The 18,355-nt window shown below is 43.3% G+C and overlaps 1 protein-coding gene across 2 annotated transcripts in view; it reads right to left on the reverse strand.

Annotated features, from left to right (window-relative positions):
- Positions 1-590: 590 nt before the first annotated feature.
- UNC5A (unc-5 netrin receptor A) overlaps positions 591-18,355 on the reverse strand; it is a 635,513-nt gene continuing 617,748 nt past the window's right edge. For both annotated transcript variants that reach the window (XM_069764183.1, XM_069764184.1), the window contains one exon: positions 591-1,796. In XM_069764183.1, coding sequence (XP_069620284.1) covers positions 1,631-1,796 — 166 coding nt within the window. In that variant the 3' untranslated portion in view covers positions 591-1,630. The remainder of the gene's footprint in view (positions 1,797-18,355) is intronic.

Below are 18,355 nucleotides of genomic sequence, written 5' to 3' on the forward strand. Positions count from 1 at the left end.
GAGGCTTGTTTTTTCCCCCCTGTAGGACACCTCCTACTTATGATTGGTCAACATGATATAGGGGAAAAAGTAAATGGCCCCAGATATGAATCTCTGATAATTCCCCTTTGGTCTTATCATAAATTACAATCTAAATTTTGCAAGCTAATCTATCCACAATGGAGAAGAGAAATTTTATAAAATAAAGACTTATGTTTTATTCAGCTTGAGGCCACTATTCCATGATGTGGCCCCTTTAAAACATGGTGAAAAGTCCTCTTTCAAAATGATCTATTGGTCAGTTAGCATTAATGCTTGTATACGTTTTCATTTCTGAATATTGCACAGATGGCAAATATTTTTCTACTCCAATTTTCACAATAACAATATTTAGCAAAAAAAAAAAAACCTGATTGTTAAGTAAAACAAAAGGAGCTTGCTCAAAGTAATTGTTTAGCAAAACATTCAATAAAATTCACTTTATTTCAACACTGTCGCTATTTGCAGTCTGCCCCTGCTCATTATCTGTAGACACAGCAAACCAACATCGCAAATGAAATCTTAGAAAAAACGGGCCATGATCTCTTCTTTCAATCAAAACATGTAGACTGTTTAGCAATATATATAATTTATTTACATTCAAGTCACCTAAAAGTACTATACACCTTCAGCGGAATGAACAGAATATATACATAAGGCCAAGTGTAAATACTTGAATGCACTTTAATACAGAATGTAGAAAAAAAACACTGATCATTACACATTTTTATTGTTCAAATGACTTTTTCTTGGTCTGAAAATAAAAACAACACTTGTGCACACGCGTCCACAATCAAACACACGCATTCATCCACTTCTGGAGCAGGGAGTGCTCTCGTTTTGCATATACAGCTGGCTTGAGGGGTGAAAGGGCCAATGAATTCTATTTGGGATTTCTCCCTTGTTTGGGTTAAAAAAAAGACCTCTGATGCACCCTCTAAGGTTTGTATGGCTATTAAGTAGGGGATGTATCTGTGTTTGGTGGGAATCATTTCGGCTTAATATTGCACCTTTCTTCACTTACCTGGGTATGGGTGAAACAACTGAACAACACAAACACTGGGTGTCACTGTCGCACCTTCACTGACAAGGTAGCAATACAAGACACTTGGTTTAGAGAGAGAGAAAAGGAATGTCTTTAGTGATTGGTAAGTTGACTTTCCACGAGGGTCTGTGGTGCCTTTGCTCTCCAGTGCAATATATACCAGGTGGTGTTGGTGTTTTATAGTAAGGTCCACAGTAATTAACAAAAAAAAACATTATAGACAATGCCTCCTTCAAATATGGACGTCTGTTCAAGTTTAGACCTAATGAAAAATGATGAGAGCAGCGTTTTTGTGTTAATGCATTTTGCCTCACACAGTTGGTTGTGGCGTCAGGCTCCATTTCTGATCATCCTGCTCTGCATAAAGGAGCTGGACAAATCATTAAATCTTTCACTTGCAGAGGGGATAAAACTATGAAAAGATATGTTTCAAGCCCTCTAACCCACAGTTGCCAGGAAAGGGCCATTTTCTTGAGTAAGCCCGCGGACCAATGATGGGAGTTTGAGCCCCTTGGCCAAGCTTGGACATGGGACTTGCTGGAATAGAGCAGGTGTCTGATAAAACCTTCAGCACTCTGCTTCGGACATCATGTACATTAGAGAGTCTTGCTTTCCGATCTCAGCCACAGAAGATGCCAGTCGTGCTAGGTTCCCATTGGGGAAGTTCTGTGCTTCCCAAAAATTTAGGAGAATGGCGGTTGGACTTGATTTGGAGATGAAGAAACCTAAATGGCTGTGAAGTAGAAGAGACAGAACACAGTGTAAATCATTGAAATGGTATAATAGAGTACACACATAGGGATAAGTGAAGAGTAGGGATAAGACACCGGCTGAGGGAGATGTCGGAATCAATGTAAAACTGGCCATACACATTAGATGGCTGTTGGCTAATTGTTCAGCCGACAGCCATCTCAGCCGACACTCCCATACAAAGGAAAGCTCATTCAGCAGTGGGCTCCTGTGCTCCCCATGAAAACGAAAAGTTGGCCAACAGCTTATCTCTGGAAGAACAATGTAATCGACAGTCCAAAATTGGACATGCGCAATCAACATTTACCCTGACCAAAAGTCAGCTGGTGCCCCCATACACATTAGACTATAGGCCAAACCTGTCAATATTGCCAGGTTGGGCCAAAATAAGTCTAAAGTGTATATAGCTCTTTAGTACTGCTGATGCATACCATGTTAGAGCACAATATCTATGCCAGATATAGCTTTATCTGAGCTGTGATATACAGATATTCTCTCCTATTAGGCTCCTGTCTCTCCTAATAGATAATGTGCCCAGAATAAACAGATGAGCAGGAGACACAGGGGCGGACCCACTGGTGTAATGTGTGCAGTTGCACGAAGGCCCACTTTTACCTTTCAATCAACAGGCAGTTTCTGCTACAGACACAAAGTATGGCTCATAAGCTATCCTTACACAAGGACCCTCTTCGGTTTGTGTCCGCCACTGACGAAACACGACCAGTCCTGCTATATTATAGATAGGATTTGTGTTCAGGAATGTGATGGCAGACATTTTGAAAAAATCATAATAATTGCTCACGTCACAAGACAAAACGCGTGTAAATAAATTAACAGTATTTTACAATTTCTAACATATTTTTTCATGTATTCATTTATTCTGTTTCCCAGAGAGCCGCTTTTAATAGCGTGAGTATTAATTGCTTCTACTCGCTAATCGTTGTAATCTAATAGTCGTAGATGGGTAAGAAGAGAATTGTGTTCATGTTGGATGACACAGTAAACCTTTTCATGACACACAAAGTTATATAATTTCATTTATGGTTAACCTAATGTTCAAAATCACGGACGGCTAGAAACGAAGAGGGAAATTTTAACAATTTCACGCTTCTCATGATTCATTTTCAATCAACAACCTTGTCCACAGCCGAGAATAAATGCATAGGATCCATTTAATCGTAAGTGCAGTAAGCGCTGTCATGGAGAACTCTTCACAGTAATTTCAAGGATCTTTCTATATCATTCTTTCAATTTCGTGATCATTCTTCGAGCTCGGGGTTAAACAGAGTAAAACAAATTGGCCATGTAATGGTAAAAACATTGATTTCTGGATTGAGGCATGTCTCGCATAGGCTTACATTCACATGAATTATTTTCTTATGTTCCTGCTGGCACTCATTCACCTGCCTACATGCACAGCATGACCTCCTGTTCACATAATGGACAAGTCTACTTTCTGACCGCGGTCAATGATAAATGTATTTGTACCTAGTGAATAAGTACGAGAGGGGACAATGCTTGTACATTAGACATCAGTAGTGTCACGAGGCACAGTTGCTGCTCAAATGACTGTGCATTGTGAATGGTAGTTATCAAAAATGATGTGTTTAATACTTGCTTCTGTTAGTACCGTTTGTAGATATAATTAAATGGTTACTCCCATCCCCATAAATGGATAATGTGGGGCAGTGCTTGAAATTTCAACATATAATGCCACTTTTTCTTATTTTATATTTGAAACTTATTGCCTTGGAGACCGACCACTGCAGCTAGACAGCAGAACACATGTAATGCTTGCAAACTCTTTTCTCTTGACCTTTTAAGCACTGGTTAGAAGCTAGCGAATATCACCGGAGCGCACTGTTATCTCCTAATCTTTACCAGTTCTACCACAGCGATCACTAGCTAGACAGCAGCAGTGGTCAATCTCCTAGGAAACAAGTTGTAAACAGAAGAAAACAAAAGTTTTAAAGGCAATCTGTCACCAGGTGTATGCCTCCTAATCTGAGGGCAGCATAGTGTAGAGATAGAGATCCTATTTCCGGCGATGTATCATTTACTGGACTGCTTACTGTGGTTTTGATGAAATAAGTACAGGACTAGTAAAACTGCTGACAGGTAGTCAAGCATATTCATGAGTTCTGTATAACCCCCACCTCCCATTACTGATTGGCAGTTTTCTGTGTACACTGGACATGGGCAGAGAGCTGCCAATCAGTGAAGTGGGAGAGGTCATACAGAGCTCAGCATTCAGAGAGCTGTTCGATTTGCAACAGATAAAATGGTTATCCGTCAATAACAATCTATGAATTTGGGAATAGCCATTTAAAGGCACTCTATCAGCACAGCATGACTATACTAAGTGCAAGCGCTTGGTGCATCATGAAGTGGTCAAAAATTTGACCCCACCTTCCGACCTTCTTGTTTTCCCTTAATCTACACCCCAGCTTTGATTGACAGTTCTGGCTTTATAGAGCCAGAGAAGGGCAGAGATAGATGTGAAAACAAGCAAGAGGGAAGTTGTATTTAAATAATTGGCACCGCCATGATGCACCGAGCACCTGGTTTTAGTTGACTAGAACAGACAATCTGTGCTAACAGAGTCCCCTTAAGGAACAGTTTTGGTTACCCCCCTATTTTCTTGTAAAACATCTATTTTGCCCCAATAACACATTTCAAGATTCAAATTAGAGATTTCCTTATACAGGGTGGAGTGCGGTAATTTGCTGATTTGGGAATGAAATAAAAAAATTATGATCATTAGAAAAATTTATTTTATATTTTAATTATACTGAACAGTAATGGAATTTTTAAATTACATGGTTTTAAATAGTGTATCTGGCAAATGTTGACCTTCGCTATCCACACACTGCTGCATACGTTTTCTGAAGTTTTCATGAACTCTAACAAGCATGTCCACTGGTATTCTGCCAATTTCAGCTTCAATATTGTTCCTTAGGTCTTCCAAGGTGTTGGGACGGTTGATATACACCTTAGACTTCAGGTAACCCCAAAGGAAAAAAATCGCATGGGGCTAAATCTGGTGAGCGTGCTGGCCAGTTCACATCTCCCCTCAAAGAGATAAGCTGTCCAGGAAACATTTGCCTCAAACAATTCATGGTAACCCTCGCTGTGTGTGCAGTGGCACCATCCTGTTGGAACCATGTATCCTCTAGTTCCATTGCCTCAAGAGCCGGCTGAAAATAATCCTGTATCATAGACAAGTACCGTTCGGAGTTCACAGTTATGGCACGACCATTATCCTGAAAAAAGTAAGGACCAATGATGCCTACTCGTGATATGGCGCACCACACAGTGACGCGGTCCGAATGCAGAGGTCTCTCGTGAACTTCTCTGGGGTTTGTTTCACTCCAGTAATGCATATTTTGTTTGTTTACACCCCCACTGAGGTGAAAATGTGCCTCATCAGAAAAAAACACAATTGCGTCACGGGGTATCGTTGCTAACATGTCTTCACAAGAGGTCCGCCGTGTCAAATAGTCCCATGCTGACAAATGTTGGACCACGCACATTTTATACGGGTGAAAATTCAGTTCATCATGAAGAATCCGGTGGAGAGAACGTCTTGAAATGCCAAGAGCAAATGATTGCTTCCGAGCAGAGCGTTTCGGAGATTGCAGTACTGCTGCTCTAACTCTCTCGATGTTTTGTGGTGTTGTAATCCTTCTCTCAGGTCCCCTTCATACACATGACACATTCCCTGCTGTTCTGAATGCATTCACCCAATTTACAATTGATTGCCGTCCAGGAACACGTCCGCGTGGAGGAACAGCGAATTGTAAACGAAAAGCACGCTGCACTGCAATGATCGAGTGGGCATTTGAAAAATACGCTTCAACACAAAATGACCTCTCCTCACGTGCCCACTGCATGATGGCAACTGAAAGGCAGAGGAATACAAATCTCCCATCAGCCACTGTAAGCCACACCCACTCTCCCCTCTCTTCGACCGACAGTGCCGCCACAGCATGCAGTGCAAAAAAGCAAATTACCGCGCTCCACCCTTATACTTATACTTATAATGGATCTGTTACCGGATTTACCAATCTAATCTGCATACATTAGAAAAAACTGATAAGTATTGCGTACTTACCAAGAAAATACATGTCAGAAGGTCTATATAATCCTGGATTCCAGAGACATTCTGACATGTTTTTTTTTTTTTTTAAAGTGCACCAGCCTCACGAAGTCCACAAATCTATATATTTGTGTATGCAGTTTATATTGTGAAATCTAGTGACATATCCATTTCAAATCCATGGAAACCATTATCTCTAAATCTTAGATGTTAAGAGAAAAGGCTACTTTTTGAAACATTATACTTAGAGTAACAGAAAAAAAGAATTTCCTGCTCTGAATCTACATTATCTTTATTTTAACAAATGTGTTGGAGACATGAATCATGAAAGGCACAGGTTTTTTTTTTTAGCAGACTCTCAGCTATCATGACAACTCATCGGCAACCTACCATTGCATTGTGGAGGAGGCAGATAATGGCTGAGGAACCCAGCCATCATCTGCCTGCAAAAAATGCGGGCTCAGTCTCTGAGCCTGTATGAAAGTCAGAGAGCCGGCATATGTACGTCAACATGCAGGCAATGGGTTAAACTGAAATATTACTTTACGGGGGAGAATGCCCAAACCAGTCTTCACCCTGAGTCAAAGAAGGCCTAGCTTTGTCACCAGGTTTTTTTTTCTTCACTAAAGGAATGTTTTTATCTTCCAATTGGGAAGTGCTGATGTTTCAGACATAAATTATAGTTTATCAAAACCACTATTTGGTTCCTTAAATACTTCTCATAATTATTTTGTTTAAATGGAAGTTATCACCAGGGGTGTCAAACTGCATTCCTTGAGGGCGGCAAACAGGTCATGTTTTCCGGATTTCCTTGTACTGCACAGGTGATAATTTAATCACCTACACAAATAATGAGTTGGTGATTAAATTATCACCTGTGTAGTACAAGGAAATCCGGAAAACATGACCCGTTTGCAGCCCTCGAGGAATGCAGTTTGACACCCCTGGTTATCAGCACTTTAATGCTGCTCTGCGGGCCGAATGAAAAAAGGACAAACACTGATTTGTAAGACAGTTGTCAATTATGGGTGAACGTACTGCACTTTTGTAGTGTATTTTGATTACTATGTAGTAATAGCTTACAACAATCACATTATGCTGCAACTAGTAAACAGCAAGTTTCCCAAAACTGCATTATATTCACAGATAAAAAAAAACCACATGGCTGATATGAGCGTCATAAGGGAGGGCAATATAAACATGCTGACAGGTTCTCCATGATTATGTTACTATTTTCTAACATATTATAACTAATTGCGTCCTTTAACTCTAGTATGACAAAGTAAGGGTTTCAGCAGATTCTACACTTAATAGCTGACAGTAGAAAATGTACAAATAAATAAAAAATGTACTTAATTCCTGTAAGTAAAGGTGGACTTAGCTGTGCGTGACTTTCAGGGACAAACTAACGAACAGCAATTTGTTATATTTGGGGCTAAGTGACTGCACAGCCAGACCACTAATGCTCTATGTGAAACCAAGCTCACAGGTTCTCTTTAAAGAGGACTTTCGCCAAATGTTTCATGTTGAACTGGACACATGATGTAACAGTGGCTGCAGAGTGGGATAAACTTTTTTCTTTTGTCCCTCTGTTGCAGAGATATTATTAATCAAAGTTTTGGGCAAAGTTTTTCAGAGTCCAAGTTGGCGTTATCAGACTTTTCACTGCGGATTATAAACAAGAAAAAAAGAGCAGCAAACTACCCATAAAAATATATAAAATATTTATTAGTTATCAATAAAATAGTAAATTCCATAAACACAAGTATAATAAAAGGATTATATGGACAAACTAATTGTAAAGTGAAGGACACAAACAAAGAAAGTCCGACACAAATGCTAGTATATAAACAGGACCGGGAATTCAATGACTAAAATGTATACATTGCAGCACTGTCAAAGCAAGATGGGTATATTTAGTGTTAATTAAAAGCGCATAAACACCATAGCTATGGCCCCATATATACAAGAAAAGGTTGCACTCGATCGTGCCAAAGCATTGTCTAATATGAAATACATGAAATATGAATAGCAAAATGGCTTTTGAACATTAGGAAAAATATTTGGGAGATGCTTTGCATAGGATTTGGCCAAATAGTGTGAGCCCATCAACCATCGTCAAGGTGGTCTCTTTAATCTGATGGGTCCTTGACCTCCCTGTCCAAATGTGAACACTTACCGAAGGCTAATGTCTGTATGCTTGGGTGAATGTGGACACCTCTGTCAGCAAAGCCTACATATGGGTTGGCTGGAACCAAGGGTGATTAGATGTAATTAAATTAGATGGTTTTTTTTTAGAAGCTGCCATGTGCTTCTCAGAAGTCTTGTAATATGGAGTTTCATGAGCAAGAAGAGCTGCAGCACTCTCCAGAGCAGCAGTGTCAAGAGAAGCCCCAAGCAGCGGTTACCCAGCGGCAGTCTAGTGCCAGTAGTTGCCCTGGAGGAGATAAAACCAGTCAAAAGTCTAAGCCTGGCAAGTTCTCAAGCCGTAGGGATGAATCACCGGCTGAGAAGGATCCCCCACAGACTACGGTACCATTCTTTACTATACCATGGGTAAGTGATCTTCGAGAAAGTTCACTTGGTGATATGTTGTCTCCCCTTATGTTCCCTCTCTCCTTATCTATCAGGGGAAAAAAAACAGTCTGTTAAAGCTAAACATAGGGAATGTGCTGAATGTGGGGTTCCCCTTCCAGACGGCCACGCTAAGAAGCTATGCAGACCATGTATTCACAGTTTGATAGCGGAGGAGACACCAGACTTTGCCACTAGCCTAAGACAAATGGTCAGACAGGAGGTCAGGGGTTTGGTGAAATCCCTGTCTCAGGATAGAGGCATTAAAGAAAGAGAGCCCAGGTCCCTTTTTTCAATTGACGAGAGTGACTCAGGGGAGCTAAGATCAGACTCTCTCCATTCGTCCTCATCATCTTCAGAGGGCAAATCCGGCCATTCTTGTTTTTCTTTTGACCAGATAGATCGTCTGGTTAAAGCAGTAAATAATACTATGGGGATTGAGGAAACCCAATCAGAGAGATCGGTACAGGATAAAATGTTTAAAGGACTAGACCGGAAAGCTCGTAGTTGTTTTCCTGTGGTTGACAAGATAAGCTCCCTTATTACAAGGGAATGGAAGAAACCGGAAAGAAAAGGTTCTCTTCTGCCATCCTTTAAAAGAAAGTATCCATTTGAGGAGGCGGCATCTTCTGCATGGGATAAGGCCCCAAAACTCGATGCGGCTGTGGCTAAGGCTTCCAAAAAAGCCTCCCCACCATTTGAAGATTTTGGGACTTTAAAGGATCCGCTAGATAGAAGGGCTGATGTTTCTTAAAGGAGCCTGGGAAACATCAGTAGGAGCTTTCAGACCTTCAATCGCAGCCACTTCTACAGCACGATCTCTAATGATATGGCAGACCGCTTAGAGGACCAACTTAAATACAAGGTTCCTAGAGATGAAATCTTATCCTCTTTTCCCATAATCCAGAGAGCAGTGGCTTACCTTTCTGATGCTTCAGCAGATTCCGTAAAACTAGCAGCAAGGTCAGTGACACTTTCCAATGCTGCCCGCAGAGCCATATGGCTGAAATGTTGGCCGGGGGATATGCAGGCCAGATCAAAGCTGTGCAGCATTCCATGTGAAGGGGGACATCTATTCGGCTCAGTTCTGGATGAACTACTGGAAAAAGCGGGCGATAGTAAAAAACAGTTCCCTTATTTAGGAGGACCTCCTTACAGACAGGATACTAATAGAAGGTGGTTCGATCGTAGAAGGTCTACTAGAGAAAGAACCAGATATGATGTCAATAGGAGGAAAGGTAGAGGTTTTATGTTCAACTCCTACTGGGACAATAGAAAACCACAATGACTGCCGGACCAGATGGGAAGCAGGCTCTTGGCCTTCTACCTGACCTCGTTAAACATTTCTAATAGCCCATGGGTCCTAAGCATTATTAAGACAGAGCTAAAATTTGATTTTCAGAGGATACCTCAGACTAAGTTTCTTTTAACGCCCATCCATTCTTCACCTACAGAATAATGGGCACTTGAATTTGTGGTCCAGGAACTTCAACAAGTGGGTGTATTGATTAAAGTTCCTGAAGCACAAAGAGGTAAAGGGTTTTACTCCCCCTCTTCTTGATTAAAAAGCCAGATGGTTCCTTTTGTACTATTATTAACCTGAAAGGTCTAAATAAATACTTACTGGTCCACTCGTTCAAGATGGAGTCTGTTAAAACAGCAATAAAGCTACTGTTTAACAATTGTTTCATGGTAATCTTAGATCTCAAAGACGCCTAGTATCATGTCCCTATACACACAGATCACCAACAGTTTTTAAGAGTAGCAGTTTCACTGAGCGGCACTGTAGAACACTTCCAATTCAGACCACTCCCCTTTGGAGTTGCGGTTGCTCCCCGTGCTTTCACTAAAATAATGGTGGAGGTCATGGTGCATCTACATGAACAAGATGTTCTAGTGGTTCCATACCTGGATGACTTATTGATTGCAGGACACTCAGAATCACACTGCTCGGCCCAATTGGGGAAAGTAATATCAGCCTTACTAAGATTGGGGTGGATTATTAATTTTAAAAAGTCACGATTACAACCCGCAAGAGTGCAGGAATTCTTGGGTCTCATCATAGACTCCAGATTGCAGGAATGCCACCTACCAGAGACAAAGGTGGACAATATTCGGCAGATGATGCTCAGGGTGGTTAATAATCCAACAGTCACACTAAGGAGGGCAATGTCACCATTAGGCTCACTCATGTCATGCATCCCGACAGTCCTTTGGGCCCAGTACCACACTAGAACCCCACAGTGGGATGTACTGTGCAATGCTAGTCGTCTAGATGGCCACCTTGAGTAGATTTTCCTTGTCCGACTCTTCTATACAATCCTTACGTTGGTGGTTGCACATTCCAAACCTGCGGACATGGGTTCCCTGGATAAACCATATATCCCGAGTGATAACTATGGATGCTAGCCCCAGGGGTTGGGGAGCACACATGGGTGATATGTGGGTGCAGGGGATTTGGACACAATCCGAACAAACCTTATCGTCCAACCTTAAAGAGTTATTAGTGGTAGAACGAGCTCTAAGTCATTCTTTTATGTCCGTACAGGGCCAACACGTCAGGCTATTTTCAGACAACCAGGTAACTGTAGCCTTCATTAACCATCAAGGGGGAACTCTGTCCAGATTATTAATGGAAGTGGCCGATCGTATCTTTCAGATAGCTGAGGTTCATCTACTGTCACTCACATCTCTTCACATAAAAGGAAAACACAACATCTTGGCCGATTACTTAAGTCGCAACAGACTCAAACAAAGGGATTGGGTCCTGAATCAGGCTGTCTTCAATCAGATCAGGCTTTAATGGGGGTACCCAGACATAGACCTCTTCGCCAACAAAGAAAACAGAAAGATACATTGATTCTGCTCCTTAAATCCCAGAGAAAACCTGTATGCGGTGGACACCCTCCTAATTCCATGGCATTTCAATCTAGCTTATGCCTTTACTCCATTGAACTTAATCCCGATAGTTCTGAGGAAGATACGGGTAATCTTAATTGCACCATTCTGGCCCAAGAGACCACGGTTCCCCTGGCTGAGAAAGATGTCCGTTTCTCAACCCTGGATTCTTCCGGAGCTTCCAGACCTCCATTCCCAAGGTCCAATTCTCCATCCACGAGTGTCCAATTTACATCTGGCGGAGTGGAATTTGAAAGGGTGTTACTGAGAGAGAGGGGGTTTTCTCAGTGACTTGTTAATACCTTGCTAAAGAGCAGGAAGGCTTCTACTACAAATATTTATGTTACAATCTGGTAAAGATTTTTGACAGTCTCAGGATTGAGGGTTAGTCAAAAAGCCTGTATTAGTAAGATTTTGGAATTCCTGCAAAGGGGTTTAGAGATGGGACTAGCTACAAGCACTCTTAAGAGTTCAAGTGTCAGCTCTAGGAGCACTATACAATTGTAATTTAGCTAGCAATTACTGGGTTGCTAGATTCATCAAGGCAGCAGCTAGGTCAAGACTAGTGTTGAGCATTCCGATACCGCAAGTATCGGGTATCGGCCGATACTTGCGGTATCGGAATTCCGATACCGAGATCCGATATTTTTGTGATATCGGGTATCGGTATCGGAAGTGTAAAATAAAGAATTAAAATAAAAAATATTGTTATATTCACCTCTCCGGCGGCCCCTGGACATCAGCGGGAGGATCCGGCGTCCGGCACGGCTTCTTTCTTCAAAATGCGCGCCTTCAGGACCTGTGGAATGACGTCCCGGCTTCTGATTGGTCGCGTGCCGCCCATGTGACCGCCACGCGACCAATCAGAAGCCGCGACGTCATTCCTCAGCTAAAGTCCTAGAATGAGCGCCTTTTAGGACCTGAGGAATGACGTCGCGGCTTCTGATTGGTCGCGTGGCGGTCACATGGGCGGCACGCGACCAATCAGAAGCCGGGACGTCATTCCACAGGTCCTGAAGGCGCGCATTTTGAAGAAAGAAGCCGTGCCGGACGCCGGATCCTCCCGCTGATGTCCAGGGGCCGCCGGAGAGGTGAATATAACAATATTTTTTATTTTAATTCTTTATTTTACACTTTAATATGGATCCCAGGGCCTGAAGGAGAGTTTCCTCTCCTTCAGACCCTGGGATCCATGAGGATACATTCCGATACTTGATGTCCCATTGACTTGTATTGGTATCGGATATCGGTATCGGCGATATCCGATATTTTTCGGGTATCGGCCGATACTATCCGATACCGATACTTTTAAGTATCGGACGGTATCGCTCAACACTAGTCAAGACCCATTGTCAAACAAAAAATAGCTCCTTATTGAATCTGCTCTGATAAAAGTCCTGTCCTTTAAAACAGCTCTTTTAGTTGCCCTCACATCGGCAAGGAGGGTTAGAGATCTGCAGGCCCTCTCCAGACAGCCTCCATACATTCAGTTTAGAGAAGACAGAGTGGTGTTAAAAACAGATCCTCTTTACCTTCCAAAGGTAGCGTCAAAGTTCCACAGACTACAGGAGATAGATCTCCCCTCTTTTTGTCCTAATCCCTCTAATCAAAAGGAAATCAAACTTCATTCCTTAGATGTAAAAAGATGCCTGCTCAGATATATTTCAGTTACAGACTCGTGGAAGAAAGATAATTCCTTATTTGTATCCTTTCAGGGAGTTAGGAAAGGAATTAGAGTGTCCAAAAACACCTTAGGCAGATGGATTAGAGAAGGGATTTCTTTATCTTATTCTGCAGCTGGCATGGAAATTCCAGAAGGTATAAGAGCTCACTCCACTCGAGCCATGGCAATATCCTGGGCGGAGAGGCCGGAGGTATCAATTGAGGACATTTGTAAGGCGGCCACATGGTCATCTCCATCTACTTTCTTTAAGCATTATAGACTAGATCTGGGTGCTTCCTCTGATCTCACATTTGGAAGAAGGGTGCTGGAGGCAGTAGTCCCTCCCTAAGACTCTTTTCTCTGTAATTCTCTCGTTGGTGCTGTCATGGCGACTGAATAAATACTCAAGCTACTATCGGATGGGAGGGAGGGGGGTTTCAGGAGCCCATGACAGCACCCTTATATTCCCTGCCTTGATTTCTTGTAAGGCCTAACACCTTTTTGTTTCTTTGGAGCCTTATGTTACTCACATGGGTGAAGTATAAAAGTTATTTATGTGCTACTAACCAAGGAGGTCCTCTCATGCTCTGTAATCCAACTGATGCGAGAGAGAGGTACCGCCTTTTCATGTCTGTAGGTTTCCTGTCCATGAAGGGTGGATCCCCTCTCTCGTTGATGCTGTCATGGGCTCCTTAAAAACACCGCTATGGGTAAGTAGCTTGAGTATTTCTGTTATGATTTGCAGGTGCCATGACCCACTGGGAGGGCCTGTGAGGTACCAAAAAAGCAGAACCCCCATAAGTGACCGCATTTTACGAATTACACCTCTCAATGAATTCATATAGGCATGCAGTGATCATATTGACACCATGGGTGCGTCACAGAATTTTATACCATTTGTCAGCCATGCGGAGAGACTCGGGAGGAACGGAGCGCTATTTGCCTATTCAAGTGAATGGGTCTGTGCACATGTCAGTGTGTTTCCACAGACTGTGTGTCCGTGGGCAAAACATGCTGACATGTCCGTTTTTAATGTTAGCATGGGCCACAAAGCATCAAGCACACGTGCATACGCATAACACACATGGATGTCATCCATGTGGCACGCATCGATGCTGGGGAAGAAGCGTTACAGTAAGCACTGTTCCCTGATGCCGGGTGCTGAACACGGCTCTCATCATTCTCCCCTGCTCTGCCGGTGATCCGTATGTGCTGCAAGTATTACACACACGGACACTGACATCTCTGGCACCGGAAATATCAGGATGTGTGAAAAGGGCATTATAGCGGGTTTTTATGTTTGGCTGCTGACACACACTAAGACACTTTTTATTGCAAAAAACAGTTTTTGCATCACTATATTTTCAGAGCTATAATTTTTCCATATTTTGGCCCACAGAGTCATTTGAGGTCTTGTTTTTTGCTGAACAAGTTGACATTTTTATTGCCACCATTTTCGGGCACATAACATTTTTTGATCGCTTTTTATTCCGATTTTTGGGTGGCAGAATTAACAGAAACCAGCAAATCATTAATTTCTTTTGAGGGGGTGTTTGTACCATTCCGCGTGTGGTAAAATTGATAAAGCAATTTTATTCTTCTGGTTAGTACAATTACAGCGATACCTCATTTATATCATTTTTTAATGTTTTGGCATGGTGGTGCGGTGTCTCCGATCCAAAGGCAGAGGGACTCTCAGCTCCTGTGCTGGCTCCAGAACGCTACGATCATGTTTGATCAAAGTGTTCTGGGAGTTAAAGTGACGGGAACGGTCTGTGACTGCTCCTGGCTCTTAGTGCCGGGTATTAGCTGTTAGCATCAGCTGACACCTGGCCGCACACCACTCGTGTGCACGGCCGATCGACCATGATTTACTATCCCGTCCATGGTAAGAAGAGCCCAGGGCACATGGACGGGATAGTACGTCAGATTGCATAAAGGGGTTAAAAGAATAAAAAAAAGTTCTCTGGCCCGAGCGGGGGTCATCGGGTTTTCCCACTAGGCCGCAAGTCTCTCTTTGACGTAGTTTATTAACAGGTGTTTGGCTCACATGCACCAACTGGCACCCTCCAAACCTGTTGTGGAGAGGACTAGGCCTCAGCTCTTGACAGGCGACGTCTGGTCTCGTAGGCTTGACCAACGCAGGGTGTGGATCCTGGTCCTGACCAGCGTAGGTGGAACTTGGGAGTTCTTTTGAGGGGAATCCGGACCTTGCCAGTGACCAGCACTTTGCTGGCATAGACTTCAAATGGGAGCAGTAGTCCATGTAGAGATCTTCATGTCATGTTAACAACACCCTAGATATTGCTGCAATAACTGTTCGATCTGCCCAACTTGCCTTGAGGAGAACTCCGAGAGGTTGGCCTTCATCTGTTCCAAGAGGTGGCGTACAGTTAGTGGTTCACTTCTGCCCTCCAGACTATCGAGCAACACCGCCAAGGTCTCCGGTTCTCTTCCCACAGGTGTCAGCTCTATAGCGTCAGTTCTGGTGAGATCTTATGGCATTATGCAAACTTGGGCCACTTCTTGTGGAGACATCAAGTGTAAACTTGCTCAACTCAAGTTTATACAAGGCACAGATACTTGGCCTTGTCACATGGTGGCCAGAGTACAGATAGCCAATAATCTGGAGATAGTTTCTTCTCCCACTATTAGCTCAATCTGTGCTTTCACACCCTCTAAGGATAAATAGGCCAGTACCAGCATAGTGAGTACAGTCTGTCACACTTGCAGTTTCACTTTGGCTTAAGGCGGTATCAACACTTTGCCAAGATATTGGAGAAAGCGGGTAATTTCTGAATTTGGCTGACTCGCACGAGTTGCTGAAACACCTTCTTACTGGCCGGATCATGAGTGGCATGGATCCAGTTGTTTTTGTCCAGGCCCTCAACCAAAAAATATCCCACTTCATTTAACATGTTCATACCCAGAATTACAATGGGTCCTCCTCCTCTGGACCCCTTTATCAGCACTATTCCCTTTCAGTCCAAGGCTTTTCCACACACACCTGAACAGACATCCGCTCTACTCCCACTACTGGGATAGGTAGTTGATTAGCAGCCACCAGTCAGATTTGTTCTTTTCCAGAGTGAGCAACCTTGTGAAATTGATTCTGGAAATATGCCTCCAGCATAGTGGCCACATGGAACCCTGTGTCCATTAAACAGCGGATGCACTGCCCATTGTATTCAGCCCAGATAATGGGTCTCTCAAAGACAATATCCTCAGAGTTTTCTCTTCTGTCCTCTGAGGCTTGAATCCCCACAGTATGCTCCACAAACATGGGGCACGTCTCCTCCATTCTCAGCTTCGGCAGTCTCTTGAAATATGCCTCTTTCTACCACAGTTCCAACATTCTGGCTCACGTTCTGCTGATGGGTTACATACATGGCATGTGGGGCTTGGAAGAAACAACTTTCCTGCTCTGACCTTCTTTCATGTGGGACCGTGTGATGAGCTAGAGGGTTGGCAGCACACACTCTTGTACCCAGCCAGGCTCAACGCAAGGTGACTCAGGGGTGACCACTTTATGACTCTGGACCGCGCCGGTCAGGACAGAGGCTTCTCTCTCCAGGACTCTACCTTCGGCCCCGACTACATGGAAGCCCAGATTGGGATTCAGGCATAGGCGCTCCTGTAAGACCTGCCTCAGTCCAGCAACTAGTTGGTCCAGCACCAATGGTACCAGTCCTCGGTACCCATATTGGATCTTCTTGGTGATATGGACAGTCACTTCCTGCAATGCATTAACATACCGAGTTATGGCCTCACTTTCCACTTGGACCCACTGGGATGTGACCGTGCATGTCCTCCAAGATTTTTACCACCTTATCCATAGTGTCACAGTTCCTAGGTGGCCAGTACATAACCATCTGCCAGGCCTCCCCATCAAGTGTCAGGAGGGCTAACTTGTCCTGAACGGAAAGGTTCAGGAGATACATGTGCGGCATGCTTCTCAGCCTCTCTACTCCATCTCACAGTGACACGCTGCTCCCAGTGAACTTGGGAAGATTGCTGAGAGGAGCCCCCAAGGGTATACGTCCCCTGTCGGGCTCGGTCACAGACTGGTCTGCCATCTCTGTGTCTGAATGTTGCATCCTGCAAACTAAGCCAAATGTAATGCAGGCATCTGAATGCACTTCACAGAGAATATGAGGCGAGAACAGTCAGTAATCGATATAGTTCTATTTATATACAGCAGTAACTATACAGTGATTTAAAGAAACTTTAAGCAATTAGTGTTAGTAACTATGCAAATCAACATTAAAAAGAATAAAAATAAGTTTATAGCAAAAAAAACCTTTCACTATATAATATTAATGTTCTTTTCACAAAGGTAGTGCACCCAGTCATGGGAGTCACCACATAGGTTCTGTCTGCAGCTCTGGCCCTAGCAGGGGTCACCGAGTTTTCCCACTAGGCTGCAAGTCTCTCTTTGACTTAGTTTATTTATGCATGTTGAGAGCGTGTTCACACGCTCCAAATGGCCCCCTTCCAATCTGTTGTCCTAATTGCAGCCGACCCCGGTATCGTAGGTTATAGCTGGAAGTGACGGCCCTAATCACTTGCATTGTTCCTTGGGAATCACAGGCATTCTTCTCCTGTCGCAGTCTCCTTGCGCAGATCTTCTCTGTTTGACCGTTGGTGAAAGTCTCTTAGAATCAGGGCAGAGAGGATTAGGCCGCATCTCTTGACAGGCAACATAGGGTCTTGGAGGCTTGACCAGCACAGGCCACAGATCCTGGTACTGAGCAGCGTACAAGGAACTCGAGTTCTCCCGAGGGGAATCTGGACCTTGCCAGGCAGAGACTGGCACCTTGGTGGCGTAGACTTCCCACTGAGGCCTGTCACTCTGGTCTCAGTGGTGTCTCTGGTGCATGTCTGCCCTGCTCTCTTTCATGATGCCAAATTTGCCTGTGGTTTGGCGCGCAGGGCCTTTATAAGAAGGAAATCCTTCCTGTGGGTCACCTGATTAGGTTCAGCACACAAGGTCGCTCCCCCTGCAAATCTTCCTGCACAATTTGGTTCCACTTGATTTTGCCTTGCCACCAGATGGCAGTCTCTTCTCATTAATGGCACATGCTGCAAGGGCTCTTTAGGGATTTCATTGCTTCTTATTACAAGTACATGTGAACCTCAACTAGAACAAAATCAGAGGGTACCCCACTCATATCTGTAGTAATTCACTATATTGTTTATATGTAGCTTGTCTATTTAATGGTATTTATATGTTTCTAGAATTGTGAGGGTTTTTGTACTAGCAATCATTTGTGTAATTTGTTTTACATTTGCCCCCTACATTATATGC

Source organism: Ranitomeya imitator, chromosome 4 (assembly GCF_032444005.1).
Source record: "Ranitomeya imitator isolate aRanImi1 chromosome 4, aRanImi1.pri, whole genome shotgun sequence".
NCBI lineage: Eukaryota > Metazoa > Chordata > Amphibia > Anura > Dendrobatidae > Ranitomeya > Ranitomeya imitator.